The following is an 18,131-nucleotide window of genomic DNA, read 5'->3' as shown; positions in this document are numbered from 1 at the left end:
GCCAGTGCGAGCCAGTGCTTTAAAGCAGGCCGGGCGGGGCTAATAGCCTCGGGCCTGTAGCACCGAGGCCAAAATAGCGCTGCGTTTCCACCGTCGGGCCAGAAGCTCTGCTGCACTTCTCTTAAACCCGCCCTTTACACGCCTCTCAGGAACAACGTCATGCAAACCCATCATTTCACCAACAAAAAGAAATCATCAGAAAACTAATAAGAAATAAGTCACTGGAACTAGCGCGCTCACAAAACGAACACGATAAAAGCGGCCATTTGTTTGCATGCTTTGACAAAAAGAAATCATCAGAAAACTAATAAGAAATAAGTCACTGGAACAAGTGATACACATCATAACGAATTAATTTATCAGGATTGAAAATTAGATACACAGAAATAAAGCGTTATGAACATAGCCTGCTTATTCAGTTGAGTCTGTTTCTGTTCATTTGTATTCACAGTAGCCTATGTACATCACATTTAGAAATAGCCTAATGATAGAACTAGCGCGCTCACAAAACGAACACGATAAAAGCGGCCATTTGTTTTTATGATTTGGATTAATGGGAGCTAAACTCTCAAGACGAGACTTATGACAGATAAAATATGTAACTAAATAAATACACAATTGTGATATAGAGAATAAGAAGCCGACGTCTGATTTCGCCAGTGGTCATAATTTCCATGTTTACTATGGTAACGTTAATGCCTAGTGTGCATAGTCTTTTGCATCGCTTATAAATATTTCTGCCTTGTATGGTGATTATAATCCACATCGGATCAAGTTATTTCAAACACTTGCTGCTGACTGAAAGTGAGTTTTGAGCTCAACTTAATTTAAAACATTTTTATCTGTTATCTTTCTGAAATGATCCAAGGCGCTGACGCTCTGCAGACGCAGAGAAACTCCACCTTTGTTCATAACCACTCCTCTAGCCCCAGCTGCCCGCTTTGGCCCTAAAGTTTTCGTCGGGCCAAAAAACCCGGGCCGTTGGCCCAGAGGAAGCACCGATGAGGCACAATCAAGCGCCGGAAGTGACAGTGGAAACGCGACTGGCCCTGGCACGTGCTAGCACGCCCGCTTTTGGCCCGACAGTGGAAACGCGGCTAATGAATCATCTTTTGTAAATCATTAAAATATTTTTGTCTGGGACGGCTTGTGAGCACGGAGACTTAGTATACACTGTAGGGTTTTTAAATGTGTAAAATAAATAAAGAGGGCTTATGAATGGCTGTTGAGATAGGATTCTCAAGTGAAATGAGTAGATCCTTGGACCCGGAAACAGATGTGGAAGTCAGTTTGGTTACCAGAATTCTGCAAAATATCCTGTTTTTGTTCAACAGAGAAAAGTTTTAATTTTTGTTTTGAATTAATAAAAGGAACCACAGACACTTCTCATTTCATGATTTGTAAATTACATTTAATAGACTACAAGTTTGTGAAAATTGGCAATTGGTATGTAAAAGATACCTAATATGATACATGTTTAGTCCACATGTTTTTGCTGTGTTCTCATTGCATTTGCAAAATCTTTACCAGCAGGTGCCGCCTAACATGTAGTGCTGTTTAGCATGTTTACCAAAGATGCATTTTGTAAAAAGAAAATTAGTAATAGTGTTATAATTGTAACTATGTTGCCTTACATGACAACGAGTTTCACTTGTTCCAGTTAATAATGTAGGCACCAAATTCACCAACTTAAATTCAGTAGAAAATGGAATTTTATTAATTATAAAACAAAGGGGAAACTTGCTGTGCGTCTATTTCGATGAACATGCCAAAGGCAAACAAGTTGGGGCATAATAGAAATTGTGTGGCTCAAGTGCCTCAAGAAATAACAATAAAAATAACCGGATGGTCAAACATCAAAGCAAGTGTGTATAAATTAACAAAGGCAATCTGGGCTGCACATAAAAATGTGTATAAAAATGTGGCAGGTAATTTATTTGCTCATTGAGGCCTATAAAGTGCACTCTAATATAACAACCAAAATGTCGGTCAGGAGACTATTTATGTGTCAGGACCCCAAAAGCGACAGCCAGAGATTTATAACAGAAACACGAGAGACCCTTATTGTAAAAAGAGCGGTGAGATGCAGCATGAATACTTAATGCTTACCACAGCATCCTTAGGGTCGCACCAGGAGAATGTCTTTACCTACTGATATCTGCTAAAAAAGGAAAAGCTCTTGAAATTAATTCCATCATATTACCATTTAAAATTTTGACATTTGCCAGTTTCACTACATCACGGAGACGAAGACGGACGCTTGCTATTGAATTGTGCATTTGTCTGATGTATGGCGTGCACCGCCAATGGCTGAGGCCAGTCTTACTTTTTGTTTTATTTGTTGGAAGGAATCGCTGTGCTAGAGGGGCCCATGTATGCAGTGGGAGGCCATGACGGATGGAGCTATTTGAACACAGTAGAAAGGTGGGACCCCCAGGCGAGGCAGTGGAATTATGTGGCCAGTATGTCCACACCGCGCAGCACCGTCGGAGTCACTGCTCTTAATGGAAAGTAAGAAATTCATTTTGTTTTATTATAATTTTAAGCATTGTTAAGCTACCATAGAATTTTAAAACATTTACATGTATTAAGCTTTTATTCAAAACGACATACAAAAGAGGAACAAAGCAATTTGTCAGTAAATTGCTGGAAATCGCTCTACAGCCTGAACTCATTTAGTATATGTAGAACTACAGTATGAATATGCAAATTAGTCCCTGCCCCCCTCTTATCATTAATTGAGTGTAGAAAAAAAAAAATTCTTCAGTATAACTGAAAATCTAGAAGAACTAAAGACCTGTGGTGAAAATAAAGTACATGTCTGTCTGATGTTTTTAATGAGTAAATACAAACCATGTTCATATTCATCAGTTAACACCACTGCTGAGCATTTTCTGCTTATAACTGCAGTGAACCAAAGAGTCTCAATAATGCATTTTGAAACTTCCTGTTTGCTACAGTCACAAACATGTACCCAATCCCGTCAACTTGCGGGATAGGGCTTTTCATATCTCTATCATTTCATGATTGATAACATAGTCAGTTAAACTCTTACAGTTATGAGCCTGACATTATACATCAGCTACATCAGCTTGTAGACGACCCTGTCCTCTTCTTCTTCGGAATCAGTTTCTGGTTCAAACATATATTGCTGAATACAAAGTGTAAAAAAAAAAAAGTGTAAAAAGACTTTTCTATCAGTAGCAGTATGTGCAGTGTGCTGTGGCTGATCGCTTTCCTCCATGGATTCTCCTCATGATGAGGTCTGAATTAGGTACTGGATCCAATATACAGCGTAACCCTGTACAGCCAGATGGGAGTTAATAGGCTCTGAGACCAAAGACCCTCTGGTGTCTTTTACATTAAGTCATTTGAGTGGCAGGCGAGCTGCTGCTAGCTCTGTTCAAGAAAACGGAGGCTGGGTTTGAATCTAGCTGAACATTGACTGATGACTCATGGGGCTTTTCTGTAACCAGGTCAAAAACAAACCCTTCAAGCTACCTCTAGAGTCCAGTGTCCTACTTCTCCAAGTGATTAATTGATCGGTCTTTTCACCAGGACATATCATAGGTATCTTTTCGAAGTTCTGTAGGACAGGGTTTGACAGCCTCTATAGGCAGTATCTGAGGACCCCATGACATAAAAATGCTTTAAGTTGTTTGTGAGGACCCCATGACATAAAAATGCTTATTGTTATGCTAAACCTAGTTTCTCAATTAACTGCCTTTTTTATCTTGGCCATGTCCAAGTGTCTTCACATCAATGTATTCCAGTCCAACAGACAGAGATTTACTTTCGTTTATGTCTGGGCGATAAATTGATAACAACGATTATAAAGATATAATTTTCATAAAAAAAGATAACTGTTCGATACAGAAAAGCTCAGCAAGCTGTAGAATTTACTGTAGTAACAATAACTACAGCATGGCATTGTGGCAGAAATGTGGGATATTCATATCGAATTTTATAATAGACATTAAAGTAGTAATGGAATATAATTCCAGTATTTTTTACGATTAAACTATAGTGTTTGTGCATTTAAATACTAAATGCATTTAGACTACTGTTTTACATACAAATACTACAGAAACCATATATTGTAGTTACATTTTTACCATGGTATTGAGGTTCTGCATGTGCGGTTTTTACTGGTTATCATGATCTAAATGCATATGCTACTATGGAAAACCAATGGTTAATTAAAAAAAAGAAAAAGAAAATTGAACAGTATTTATATTCAAATTTCGCCATATAAAAATGAGGTTGTTAATTGTTTTACATATGTTACTGTTTTCGATAATGAACATAAATTTATGTGCATCCCAACTCAAGCTACTACTACGGTCAACTCGATTTTGATGTTTTGTTTTGATTCAGCTGTAGTGTTTGTGCATTTATACTTAATGTATTTTGAAATTTTTATTTTGGGACAATATTGATAATTATCGTGATAATTATCAATATTGTCTGATATGAAACAGTTTATCATGCTGTTTTATTTTGGGCCATATTGCCCTGCTCTACTTTCATTTAATGGTGTTTTCATGCCTTATAAAATTAATCCGATAATGGAAGTTATTTCTTTTGACCACAATCTTTAGAAAAACATTTTGAATATTTTTAAGATATTTTATATATATTTCTGCAGTATTTCTTGGACCTCCAGGAGTGCGCAAACCTAGAGTTATTCCACAAATAATTAATTTTATCTATATACTGTAATTCTCTTTTCAGGTAAGAAAATTAGTGGTTTTAAACTCAAATAATACAAAAATAATCAATAAAAAGAATTGCTTTTTTAGTATATATATATATTTTTTTTTATAAATACGTGTCGTTACCAATTTTACCATCATATTGTGAAATATATTTGAGTGAAACAGAGAAACAAACAAGAAAAAAACTAGAATAGGTTTTTTATTTATAAATTGTTGACTGGTTGAAATGTCAGTGGTGCATACAGGATCTCAATGCAATTTGCTTAACTGCAGCGTGGCCTTGCATATGTCATAGATGTCAAGTAAGCATATCCCAAGAGCAAGTAACAACATTTTGCTTAAAGATCCCAAAGTAAAATGCCCAGATAAATTGTTCACAATAAGACCAGTACCACAAATTAAGAAAATAAATAAGCTACATTTTGATTTCATGCCACTTTATAAATAATACCTCTTAAAAAATAAACTTTATTTCTGACACTTGTGCCTGTGGTGATGCAGGAGGGGAATAATACTCTATAATGAATGTAAACTCATTCAGGGCTGGCCAAAGCTAGTTTTCTCAGCAGCGATTCTGGCAATGACCCCTGCCAAAATATTTCTGCCTAAATAATAATGTACTTGTGTATAGATCCCGCATGCTTTGTTTATCTCCAAATCTATTGTTTTACTATACATTTTGCATAACATATTTTAAATTACCAAAAAAATACAAAAATTTAAAACCTTTTGCTGCTTTAGCTAAAATCAGGCTTTAAAACTTTTTTTAAGATTGCTCCAACAAAGTACATGGCAACTTTCATGATCAAAATTACTCTGATATAAATCACAGAATGGAAGTTAAATATGTTGTGAAAAGGTGAAACCTTTATTTATTTACAGGTTGTTCGCTGTTGGCGGTCGTGATGGAAGCTCCTGTCTGCGATCGATGGAATGTTTTGATCCTCACACCAATAAATGGAGTATGTGTGCACCCATGTCAAAGAGGAGGGGAGGAGTGGGCGTGGCCACATATAACAGTTTCTTGTATGCAGTCGGGGGACATGATGCTCCAGCTTCAAACCATTGCTCACGTCTCTCTGACTCTGTGGAGAGGTAAGCTGCCACAGCACAGCATCTGCGAAGAAAAATCCAACACCTAATCATAACCTCAACAACACCCCACAAAAGCAGACTGTGAGTCTTGGCAAATAGTTATGGGTGCCAAGTACTGTAATTTGCATGCTTATTTGCAAATCTGGACACACATTACTCCATTGTGAAACTGTTAGCCAAAGTAATTCAGTAATCTGGTGTTAGATGCCCCCTGCTGGTGATGATCTGAAATACAGCCTAAAGTTTGTAATAATTAAAATGTAAAGCTCACCAAGACTGCATTTAATTGATCAAAAATACAGTAATGTTTCCCATTACAATTTGACAACAACAAACATCTACAACAACAAAAAATATCTTCCAGTAAAAGGTGACCAAATAGCTGTAAGTACTTGAGGGAAAAGGCCAAATGAATAATAACTGAAATATAAAGAGCAAAAATACATCCTAATTAATGAACAATAGCCGTCAGAACCTTCTTCAACTCATTACTCTGTTATTACTCTGTATGCTGAAAACACAATAGATTTCATTGTTTGGGATGATAATCATAGTCCTTGTGCTTTCAAGGCATTTTCCATCGTCTAGATTACAGACTGGCTGCTGTTTAACCTCTCTATGCAATTATCTCGCATTTTATCCAGTGGCTTGTATTGAAAGTGCTTGCACAGGTTTATACTGTTTTGTTCTGTCTCTCATATGTTCTGTTCTGAATTTACAGGTATGACCCCAAAACAGATACGTGGACCACAGTGTCCTCTCTGAGCGTCCCTCGGGATGCAGTGGGGGTGTGTCTGCTGGGAGACAGGTTATATGCGGTCGGAGGATATGACGGTCAGACCTACTTAAACAGTGTCGAGTCCTATGATGCACAGAACAATGAATGGACTGAGGTGAGTCCATCTTCAAATCAGGCTGCCTTTAAAGTAGTGCTTCAGCATTTTTGGCTCCGAGGGCCCCATTGTCCACAACAATGTTCAAACGCCCCATGGATTTTCCAGTTGTTTGTGATTAACTGGAGAAGAATTAGATATTTTTTAGATGTTTCTATGCACAATTTCTACTTTATTAAATATTTTAGAGCTTGTCAGGACTTTTATATATACACATTATAGAAATGCCCATGGAGTTTTGATTAATTTACCATTCCATTATAGAAATCACACTTTTAAAATTTGGCTTCCTCATATATCCAGATTTTTAAAGATATTGGAAAGCCTGAATTAAAATAAGAAACTGGTTTTGATCTTATTTAAAATAATTTTAAGAAATTTTTTAAAATAATTTTAAGTGGCTCAAAAATAACAAGGCAGTTACACTGCAATTAAAATTGAATATGTTAAAGCCATGATTTGACTCAACCTCTAATGTGTTTTGACTCATTAATATGAAATGATTAGGAATTTTTCTTTTTAAATATGAAACTAAAACCACTAGTAGGCGGTGACTCAATGCCTTACTCATCTTAATCGGTGAGTCATTGAATCATTTGATTCATTCAAAAGGACTGATTCATTAAGAAAATTAAGCAAGTGACCAATGACTTTATGAATGGGTAATTGAATCATGTGCTCAACTGATTTTTTAAAAACACAAAATTTAATTCAGGAATGCTTACAGGAGTCCCCCAGCATCCCCTCAATTCAAACACTGATTTTAAGTAATCTTAGTTGGCCCTGGTTTAAAACCACTGCTTTAAAGATATATTCAATCAATCAATAAAAAGTCAAGAAATGAGGTTACTGTTACAATACAGCTAAATGGGACCAGTTATATGGAAGATTTTAAAGTGTGAAGCTTATAATTTTATAAAAACACTTACAATACAGCTCAAATAATACACAGGTGTTAATAGAAGAAGTTGCTCTGATAAAAAAGTTTTTGTGCAATTTAAGGTTTTTGATGTTACATTGTCATAGCATCAAAAGATAAATCCATGTAACTTTACTCGGGAAAGGTTAGTGAGGTTTGTGAATGTTTGGATGATGTACGTCTGTGAACGGGAAGTGCAAGCATTTCCTGCCATTCATCTGTTTTCCACTGTGTCACAATGGCATTGAAAGCCATGAGGTTAAACGCTCTTTCCTTAGCCAGCCTGAGTTACAAACACTCTATTCAAGTCTAGTTTGCCTCCTGTCTCAGCTTCCCATGGCTCCGTCTTGTGCTCTCTTTCGTTAGATTACCTGTTAGACTGAGTGTGACTGAGAGAGCTGCGGAGGAGGGAATTTGCTGCGGTTGGACACTGGTCATTAACCTCTGTCTCTTGTTATTCTAGGAGGTCCCTCTAAACATCGGGAGGGCGGGGGCATGTGTGGTGGTCGTGAAACTGCCTTGAAGGCTCAGAGTCTGAACTGTGATCTCAAGACGAGGCCTGCGATGGCAACACTTGGAATGCTCTTTTCACGCAGTACACAAAGCTCATCAAAGCTATCGTCAACACTGGATTCATCTCAATAGATTTAGACAGCCGTGTGCAGTTCATTCTGTTTTTCGCTTAGATATTCAGCACTATTACAGACTGGAATAAAAGGGAAAAAATTATGCTTATAAGATTTTACTTAATTATATGAGACGTTTTATATTAAAAGAATACTTTTGAAAATGTATCCAAACAGAATTTGTGTTACAATTTTTCATTTTAATATTTACATGTTGTTAACCTCATCACATTTTTGACATTCTTATTTCTAACTATATGAAAATCTAATGTAATTTTAAAATCAGCAGCATACTTGTTTACTTGTGCAATTTTGTGGGAAATGTATTTTGATCTTAGATAAATTATTTTAAAGGACCACTGTGAATACTTCCAGCTGTACGCTTGCAACAGAACACTCTGGTTTATCTAAAATATTTGTGGACTCACACTCATGCAGTTCTCATCTGAATACATTTTTTTTGGTCTGAGACTAGCTTCAGCACGAAACTACTTTAAGAAATTGTCTATGAAGTAGAAAAAAAAAAAAAAAAACAGAAAAAAACCTTAAAGTAATTAGCACGTATCGGTAAGTCATTATTAAATTGGTAATAAGGTTTACAGTAGAAAATATATTATTATATCATATTGATATTTCACCTTTATGTAAAAGTTTTGTAATCTGTATTGTACATAGTCCCTGGTCCTGTGTAATTTATTCTCAAACTGTCCTGGCATGCTACTTCTATGTTTGAATGCCATTATTAAATATTTTAAAGACCCTGTGAAATCACCTGATGAATTAAGTTTTGTGTTGACAAATTATATGAACCAGAAGTTGGGGTGGGATATATCAAAGGGCTCATCCCTTTTTTTTTTTTCATATTAATAGGCTTTAGATTTGTCACAGCCATGATTGTTTTGTTTAAAAACAGAGTTCATGATTCTCCAGTGATTTTGAATAGACAGCTACAACAAAATAACATGTATATTTGCTAGTAGTGTTGACAAAATGTTGATTACTGCAGTCTATTTAAAAAAAAGGAAATATATATATATATATTTTTTATTTTTTTTTATTTTTTTTAATGAGTTTGAATGACTGATTCAATTACTTTTTAATTGTTTTATTATTAAATTACATTATTAAATGAGTGTTTTTGAACAAATCTCTTGAATGAATGATTCAAGGCTGAATACATTTTGTAACAGTCACTTGTTGCCACCTACTGGTGTATTGATGTAATAATACAATCTTTATTTGAAGTGCAAAGTTACTTTTTCAAAAGATGATTTAACTCTATTTTGAATACTACACATCAGTGTTTATATCCCCAAAATAAAATTTTTATCCCAGTTCTTCTGTGATAATTAGAATGTTTGTAACAGGAAAAAAAAGATACTATGTGGTTGAAAAGATTGTGTATATCTGAGTTTACAAGTACGCTAACATATAGATAAGTTGATTTCAAAGGGTCTTTAACCATGATGTCAAAGTCAGTCATTAAAACCGTTATCTGAATTCTTGCTTTGTGATGTACTGATATTCACTTGCCATAAACATGTTTTATTACTTGTTTGACTAAACTGGAATGTAACATGCTGATCAAGAATAAGTTTACTAGTGTGACACATTTGTAATACAGAAATGCTTTCATTGAATTTTTCATTGTTTTATATCGCATGCTGAAGAAATAAAAAAGCTATTCTTTTTTCTGAGTATTTCTGTGTCTTATACCATCTGAACAGGCACTGCATGTCATGCATATGCTGTTTCAAGCCCTTTATTTTTATTTTTTTAATACTCCAGTGGCCTCCAGTGGTTGTCTCTTGTACAGCATTGGATGCATATCATCTCAGCTGTGGATGTCTTGCAACCTCTACAAAACTAATAACTAATTCCGTTTGAAAATATAAATACGACCATTGACTCGAGTCACTTTGTATCACTAGCCATCGGCAATAAAATCAACATGTTACCAACGTGGCTAATTTGTTTATGCTAAACATTATGGATTAGAAGTCAAAATATAACAATAACAGCAAGATTACTACAGAGGTCAATAAATCTAGTACACGAGGAGAATCATTATTCTACATGAAGGATATAACTGAATCGATATGAAATGAAAAGAGCCAATAGCACTTCAATCAAACAGACCCAGAGACCTAGGAGGTTCAAGTCTAGAAAAAAGACCCTGAATTGTTGCAGTGTAACCTTTAAAAAATTAATGTGTTATTTGCTGATAGTCTGAAATGTCACAAGATGAAAGTGATGCGAAAGGACAGAGTGATGTCCAAAGCCAGATTGTATCTGATAAAATGGATAGATTGCAATTATAGTCTTTGTTCTCCAACAGAGCAAGAGCAAAACAAAGACTGAACATTTCAAAGGGAATAAAAATTGATTATTAATGCGACTCAATTGCCGCAGCACATCAGAAGACGGGTGGAAAGGGAGTGCAAAAGGGCAAAAAGACTGCAGGTGTTGCTTCAGTCTCACCAGATGTTGGAAATGGCAATATCTGAAAAGCCTGAAAGAAATTACCTGACCTCCGGTTCATGGCCTCATTGAAAGCTGTGTCTGCTTCATCCACGCTGGAACTGAGAAATCAATGCCAAGACCTCTGAATGAAGGAAATATATATCCACTCGCAGCATTTCATCTGTTTTATTATCATTGAAGAATTTATAATTAGAACAATTAAGCTTCAGCTTTCTGAAATCACAAAACTTTATAATGATCTGTCACAAAATGTTCAGCACACATTCATTTCATCTTGCAATAAAACTGCAAGTGTGATTTTGCTGGACATTACATAAAAGTAATCTACGCTCCTGTCGATATCACCCGGACCATCAAATTACTTTGCATACTGATTGCAGAGCTCAAATAAGAATTCAATATAAACACGACAGCCTGGACTCCATCCAGTAAAAGTTGCAGCAGACCTTGCAATGACTTACAGTGAGACAGACTAAACCCGGCTCTGAAGAACATGGCTATACATTTTGATGCGTATGCATAATTTGTGTGTTTACAGCAGATGGTGCTGTTGCACTTTTAGTCCCATTAGAAAAAAAAAAAAAAAAAAAAAATTCAAAAGGCCAGTTCTCTATCCCTGCTATGAACAATAAATGTCAACTTGCATCAACTAGGTCAAGGGCAAGTAATTGAGATAATAATGCTGCATAATTATTAGGCCAGGCTGATGAAATATAAAGAAATTATATATGTAAAAAAAAAAAGAATCCTGCTACTATGACAAATCACGCTACATCTTTAAAGTCTGTGAATGGATAATGAATTGAAAGACAGCCACTAAGATGCTTTGAATTCCAACTATTCACCAAAAAAAAGAAAATTCTGTCATTATTTACCCACCAGCATGTTGTTCAAAACCTGTCTGCTGCTTCTTTTCTTCAAGAAACCAAAAATTTGGAATAATCATTATGCAGCTTTTGATATAGAAAGATAGTTTAGTGTCTAGTCAGTCAAACCCCGCAAACTATGACAAAAATAAAATAAAACTAAGAAAAAAGTCTAAACTGATAACTTGAAAACTGGCCTGTTTCCTCACAAAAACCTGTGTTATGGTTTCAGAAAAACAGAGCATACTTTTTTCTTTTCTTTGCCTTTTATTGACTGGTATGGAACTTGAGGGAAAGATCCTAATAGTTCTGCTGAGGAGACGAATAATCTATTGGACCAGCAGATGCATATTTGTTCAGTATGCAGTGATTGTATGTCAAAATACATCTTTTTTTTCTAGCATTTGAATATTACATTTTGTCCCTACAACAAATACTACAACTCTTCGACAACAAAAATAACTTGGGAGGTTATTTATATGCTGGAATCTCAAGGCAAACAGAAAATACAAATAAAGCAACAATACAGTGTATATGATTGTATATACTGTGTAGGCCTGCATATGAAAAAAGATAGTAATTGCTGTCAAACATGTCAGAAGTGATATGGCAAGAGAGGGAAGAGGCAGAGAAAGAAGAACTGCTGTGCCAGAGTCGCCTCATTTGAAAATGTCTTAATTGCTATTCATACGTGATGTTCGTCAGATGTTCGGAGCTTGCAATGGGAGGTAGAGACTTTGTCTCAGAGGCTGAAATGATGCACTGATTGTCATTCATTTTAACAAGATATGACAGGGAGGAACGTGCAGATCAACAAGCTTTAGAGAAGAGGAAATGAACCCATCCATCGCTTGCTTGTACCGGCTTTGTGCCGTCTTTGAAATTATGCACGGTAGGCCTGTCCACTGACTTCAGATGATATAGACCCTGTCTTTTCATTGTCAGAATTTACATTTTCGTTCTTCTCCCTCAAAGGCAGTCTTCTGATGTCAGGTAGACTGCTGCCAACTCGCCTGAGAGCCCAGTTTCAACGTTTGTGGATTTTTCACCGGAATGAATGCAATTAGACTGCTTTGTGGGTGTAAACTGTCCCTAAGCATAAACTACGACACAGTGCAATCTATCATTTTAATGGGCTTCAACTTCCAAGGGAGACATTCTGTAATTCAGCGACTACACACACCGAGTCACTATTACAAACACAAGAGGGCTGAACCTCCACAAATATGAATGCCAATTTCCCAGACAAGCTCGTAAGTGAACTTTTAACAGAGGTATGAATGACAAGCATATCGAAATTACCTGCAGGAAACCTCGTGTATAAATCGCAGTGGACTTTGTTTTGGGAGGCATTTCTAATCATCTGTAACATCTGAACCAGGGAAGAATGGGAACACAGAATTAATCACACTTCAGCGAGGAGTGCACAAAGAAAAGAAATACATCAACCTTGTCTGGAAATACTGATTGTCTTTTAATGTCCTCTCAGGAGCTCAAGCAAAGAGAAAACAGGGCAAAAACGGAGGAGTGAAAATGTGAAATGCATATGACAAAAGTCTATCAGACATAAGGCCAAGTTTAACACCCTAAACACTTCTAAGAACTTTCGCAACGCTAGTAAATAATATGCTGCAGTTACATCAGAAATGCTCCCCAGGCTGCATCATGATTATTAATTAAACACCCTTCTAAATTCATCTGCTGTCTGACTCCAGTTTTAGGAACAGTGACAAACTGAGTGCAAATACAACATATCTCACATTTTCAGAGCAAACTAAATATAAATAGCTTGAATAAGAGTTTTACAATATCTTACTTTTAAAGGAACAGTTCACTCAAAAATGAAAATTCTGTCAGTATTTGATGTTCTTTACTGTATGATGTTTTTTTCTTTTTTTTTTTTGTTTTCTGTGCAACACAAAAGGAGATATTATGAAGAATGTACTAGTCATTTTTTCATGCTATTGAAATTAATAGCAACCCGGAGATTCAAGTTTTCAAAAAAGGATGCAAAATCACCATGAAAGTATTAAAACGTTTTTTAAATGTGGTCCATACAACTCATGAGCTTCATAAGATTCAATTGTTATTAGGGCTGAAACGATTAGTCGACATTATCGACAACGTCAACAATTCAAAATTGTCGAAAAAAGTTTGTTGTAGACTTAATTGTTATTCACCGTTAATCTTCTGCTCCAGTGAGTGAATGATTTTAAGCTGGGAATAATTTAGATTATGTTTTGTAAACCAAATTTGGTCATGAATCTCTCATAAATGCGTCAAGGAGAGCTATGGATGTCAATACTTTCTGTGAAAAACAACTTTAACGGAGTCTGCTCTTCACTCTGTCTTATTGCATGCCTTTAGAAGACTTCTTAATATAGTCTATGAATTACTTTCATGATGATTTTATAGTGCCTTTGCAGCCTTTCTGAAGCTTGAAAGTCTACATTGATTGTAAGTACATGACAAATAAGACAATACAGTGCATTCTGCAAAAAAAAAAAAAAAAAAAAAAAAATTCTCAGTTTGTGTTCAGTAACAGTAAGCAAGTAGTCATACGGATTTAAAACAACATAATGGTGAGTAAATAATGAAACAATTGAACCTTTTTTTTTTTTTTTAATGTTTTTGTTAAAGACACTGAAGGTTAAACAAAGCCAGAAGTAAATACTAGTTAAATCTCATAAAAATGATTGAATCTGTTGATAGATCAACACGTGAAAGCCCTTGAGCTGTTCTTTTGCACCGCACAGCTGCAAAAAGTAGAGAGAGCTTAATCACCACCAGTTTAGGCAAAAAGTAGGCATTCTACCGAGACTTCATTGTTAGCTGCTTTTGTTGGTGAAGATGAACTACCCATGACAATTAAAGTTCCAGGCCATTACTTTGCTGAATAAACGGTTACCCGCAATGCTTAACTGTTCTAAAAAGACCTCAGGCTGGGTTAGTCTAGTTCCTTGTCAATTCCCAGAGATATTCTGTTATTCTGGAGTTATTTTCCACTAAGTGTTGAAATGCCTCAATAAAAGGGCACTGTGCTAAACAAGGCACCAAAACAGCTCAGCAAACAGAAAGATCATTATCACTCTTATCTAACGAAATTTAATCATAAATCATATCAAACCACAGGACCACAACACTTTATAGTCCTACTGGCATTTTGGTGCAATCTGCTCCGGTAGAATCGCACCCAACCTCATAAGCACAGTACAGTGTACACCTGCGCATTCAGATGCAAAGCAGGTCACTTACAGTTATTCACAATAGCCAATGGCCCCAAATATTCAGAGGATAATCACAGAAAGCAGGGCAGAGGTGGCAGTGCTTAACCTTTGGGTCGTAGTCTATAGCTGCCAGCCAAGGGACATAAGTACTGCAGCACACTGAGTTAATTTAATCACTTTTGGATCGCTTTGTACCTGGGTATCACTGTGGGAAACTGCTTCACAGCGTGTAAGCCCAAAGCTCATACGCACCGCCAGCAGGCCTGCCCACGGCAGCACATACTGCACCTGAGTCTGGATTTCAGCCTATCGCTGTTAACAACTTCAAAAGATTAATTTGATCTTACCGTGCATTTCACAGGAGCGCTATGGTGCTTTGCATAAGTTGACATACTGTAGTGTAGCCTTCAGCTTGAAAATCTGAGAAGGCAGATTCTCTTTAAACTCAGCCTTGAAACGTCTTTCCCAACCCGCCTTTTTTAATGCGTTTAACAAGCTTTACATCATTGTGTGGATATTCAGAACTGGAAATGGTAAAGTTCAGTGACTTTTGTTAAGGCAGTCCATTCAGTGGGTTTTCACTATCTAAAGGTTCTCCATAATGTAAAACAAGAAATTCAGCTAAGAAGTGATCTGCGTTCACATCCACCATTACTAAAGTTTAGCAAAACATACTGGAACGGTCTACTGTTAGGCATTAAAAAATAGACTGAATATATTACTAAATAAATAAGCTACAACTGTTTAAACTAAATAGTATAATCTTTAAAAAAATAAAAATGACCCCACAGACATTTTCAGAAATACAACACATAAAAATAAGAGTTAGAGCTTCTATGAATATGTCTCCTTGTTAAGAGGAATATAATACAAGAAACTGATGGGACGATTAGAGGTTAGCTTTAAAATGATTATATCATTACTGCACTACATAAACTTATTTTCTAATTTTTTGTTTTGTTTTCCGTTACAAACATCTAAGCATTCCTAAATCAAGAATGCTTGAGAAGCAACATGAGATGTTAAGCCTTAAAGGAAATGAATAAAATTTTACATACTACACACATACACACATTGAATATAACGCTGAATATTATAAATACAAATGGGAAATTTAACGCTGAATATTATAAATACAAATGGGAAATTAAATAGAATAAAAACATTTTTAAAATTTAGATAAGCATGTTAAGATGTTAAAATGTTAAATAATAATAATAAAAAAATAATAATAAAAAAAAAACAACAACAACAAGGAAGTAAAATAAACTTAATGGAACCCCACTAACAGACATGTTTTTTTTTTTCTTGTTTTAAGCACCTTTTAAGCACCTTTCTTTTCTTTTCTTTTCTTTTCTTTTCTTTTCTTTTCTTTTCTTTTCTTTTCTTTTCTTTTCTTTTTTAAAGCTTTACACAATTTCATGTAAATGTATCTTGATTTGAGAATTTTTAAATATTAATAATGGAAAAAAAATAAGAATTTTTTATTTTATTTTCTTTTTCTTTTTCTTTTTTTTTGTGGGGTCTCAGGGATCTGTAACATTAAACAGTAGTTAGTTAAGTGTCTATATAGAAATAGGACTGAAAGTGTGTGGAGAAAAAAAATGCAGCTTATGAAAACAGACAGCGAGTCTTTTATTTTGTATGTCCTGGCTCTGTATTCAGAAAGCAGACTGTTTTCTTGACTGAATGTTCTAACAGTAGCACACATGCACGTCCTTGAAAGTAAACTCTCCACCGTGGTTCACACATGACCTTCATACAACATCTCACTGCTTCAGTCTCCGTCGACCTTAACCCATTCATCGCCCTTGGCAAAACACAAACATGTACACACATTAATCTTTTGCTCCACACAAAATAGAATTTTTGCAGCCCTTTGACTTAGACTAAGACAAACTCTTTGAATGCGCAAAAAGTCTGCAGAACCTTCAACAAGGGCAACAAATCACTCCAGGATTATATTCACTCAGGCTCCTGAAAAAGGTGAATGTAGACAGTGTGAAAGATTTCTGGTATAAAAAGGTTGATGAAGGAATGATTATTACAGACTCAATGGCACTTGCCTCTGACCTTCTTTGTTATTATAGTCTTGGGGTTTGACTTCAGAGAGCCCCACACGGCAGTTCATGTCTAGACAGTCAATCATGGGTCTTTTAATGAAATTAGTCAGTTTTCTTTTATCACTTCATCACAGTTATGTGGACACAGGCGTGAATTTTAAATAATATCTGTAATTTGGTTTGAGTGGATGGTAAAATTCTTGTCCCTGGGTGCTTTACTAACCTCTAAAATGAAAAACAGACAATTAATTAAGATTTCAATTATTATTATTATTATTTTGGTTTTATTGTAATTTTTAATATATATATTTGAATTTTTTTCAAGATTATATTAAAAGTATTTAGTGGGTGGGGTAATTTTTTTTTAAGTAGGCGAAATATATATTTTTTTGTATGGGTCAAAATTATTGATTTTTATTTTATGCCAAAAATCATTAGAATATTAAGTAAAGATCATGTTCCATGAAGATATTTTGTAAATTTCCTACTGTAAATATATCAAAACATATTTTTTGATTAGTAATATGCATTGCTAAGAACTTCATTTGGACAAATTTAAAGGCGATTTTTCTCAATATTTAGATTTTTTTGCACCCTAAGATTCAATATATTCAAATAGTTGTATCTCGGCCATATATATATATATATATATATATATATATATATATATATATATAATCCTATCATAACAGACCATACATCAATGGAAAGCTTATTTATTCAGCTTTCAGATGATATATAAATCTATATTTAGAAAAATTGACTCTTATGACTGGTTTTGTGGTCCAGGGTCACAAATAAACTTTTCTTGAGAATAATGGTAATAATTGTATAAGCATTTCCTTTCTTCTCAAATTTGCTTACTTCCATATCGTTAGCCTTTTGTGAAATCCATTGAACTAACAAAAGCCAGTGTTTGGTTGCAACAAACTCTTTAAGCTAATTAAGTAATATGATTATAATTATAACAAAGTGTTTTTTTGTTTTTTTTTGGGGGGGGGCTTAAGAGGTTTGTTGCAACAAGACACAGGTCCTTTAATAATATCGACCTTAGTAATCAGCAAGTATTAACAATGGAGTTTTGGTTTGTCTCATTCTAAAACATCCAGTGCTGTCTTCATAACTTGGTAATGATAAGGTTTCATTGGTTAACATTAGATAACTACATTAGATAATATGAACTACCAATGAAATGCATTTATTAATCTTCGTAATATTAATTTGAACATTTAGTAATACA

At 35.0% G+C, this 18,131-nt stretch overlaps 1 protein-coding gene across 4 annotated transcripts in view; it reads left to right on the top strand.

Moving 5' to 3' along the window:
- LOC109086573 (kelch-like protein 4) overlaps positions 1-8,855 on the top strand; it is a 35,717-nt gene extending 26,862 nt beyond the window's left edge. For all 4 annotated transcript variants that reach the window (XM_042738557.1, XM_042738554.1, XM_042738555.1 and 1 more), the window contains 4 exons: positions 2,349-2,511; positions 5,601-5,813; positions 6,535-6,706; positions 8,089-8,855. In XM_042738557.1, coding sequence (XP_042594491.1) covers positions 2,349-2,511; positions 5,601-5,813; positions 6,535-6,706; positions 8,089-8,148 — 608 coding nt within the window. In that variant the 3' untranslated portion in view covers positions 8,149-8,855. The remainder of the gene's footprint in view (positions 1-2,348; positions 2,512-5,600; positions 5,814-6,534; positions 6,707-8,088) is intronic.
- The last annotated feature ends 9,276 nt before the right edge of the window (positions 8,856-18,131 follow it).

Source organism: Cyprinus carpio, chromosome B14 (genome assembly GCF_018340385.1).
Source record: "Cyprinus carpio isolate SPL01 chromosome B14, ASM1834038v1, whole genome shotgun sequence".
Classification (NCBI taxonomy): Eukaryota; Metazoa; Chordata; class Actinopteri; order Cypriniformes; family Cyprinidae; genus Cyprinus; species Cyprinus carpio.
The sequence above is the reverse complement of the archived record's forward strand: the minus strand, read 5'-3'. Positions and strand labels throughout refer to the sequence as shown.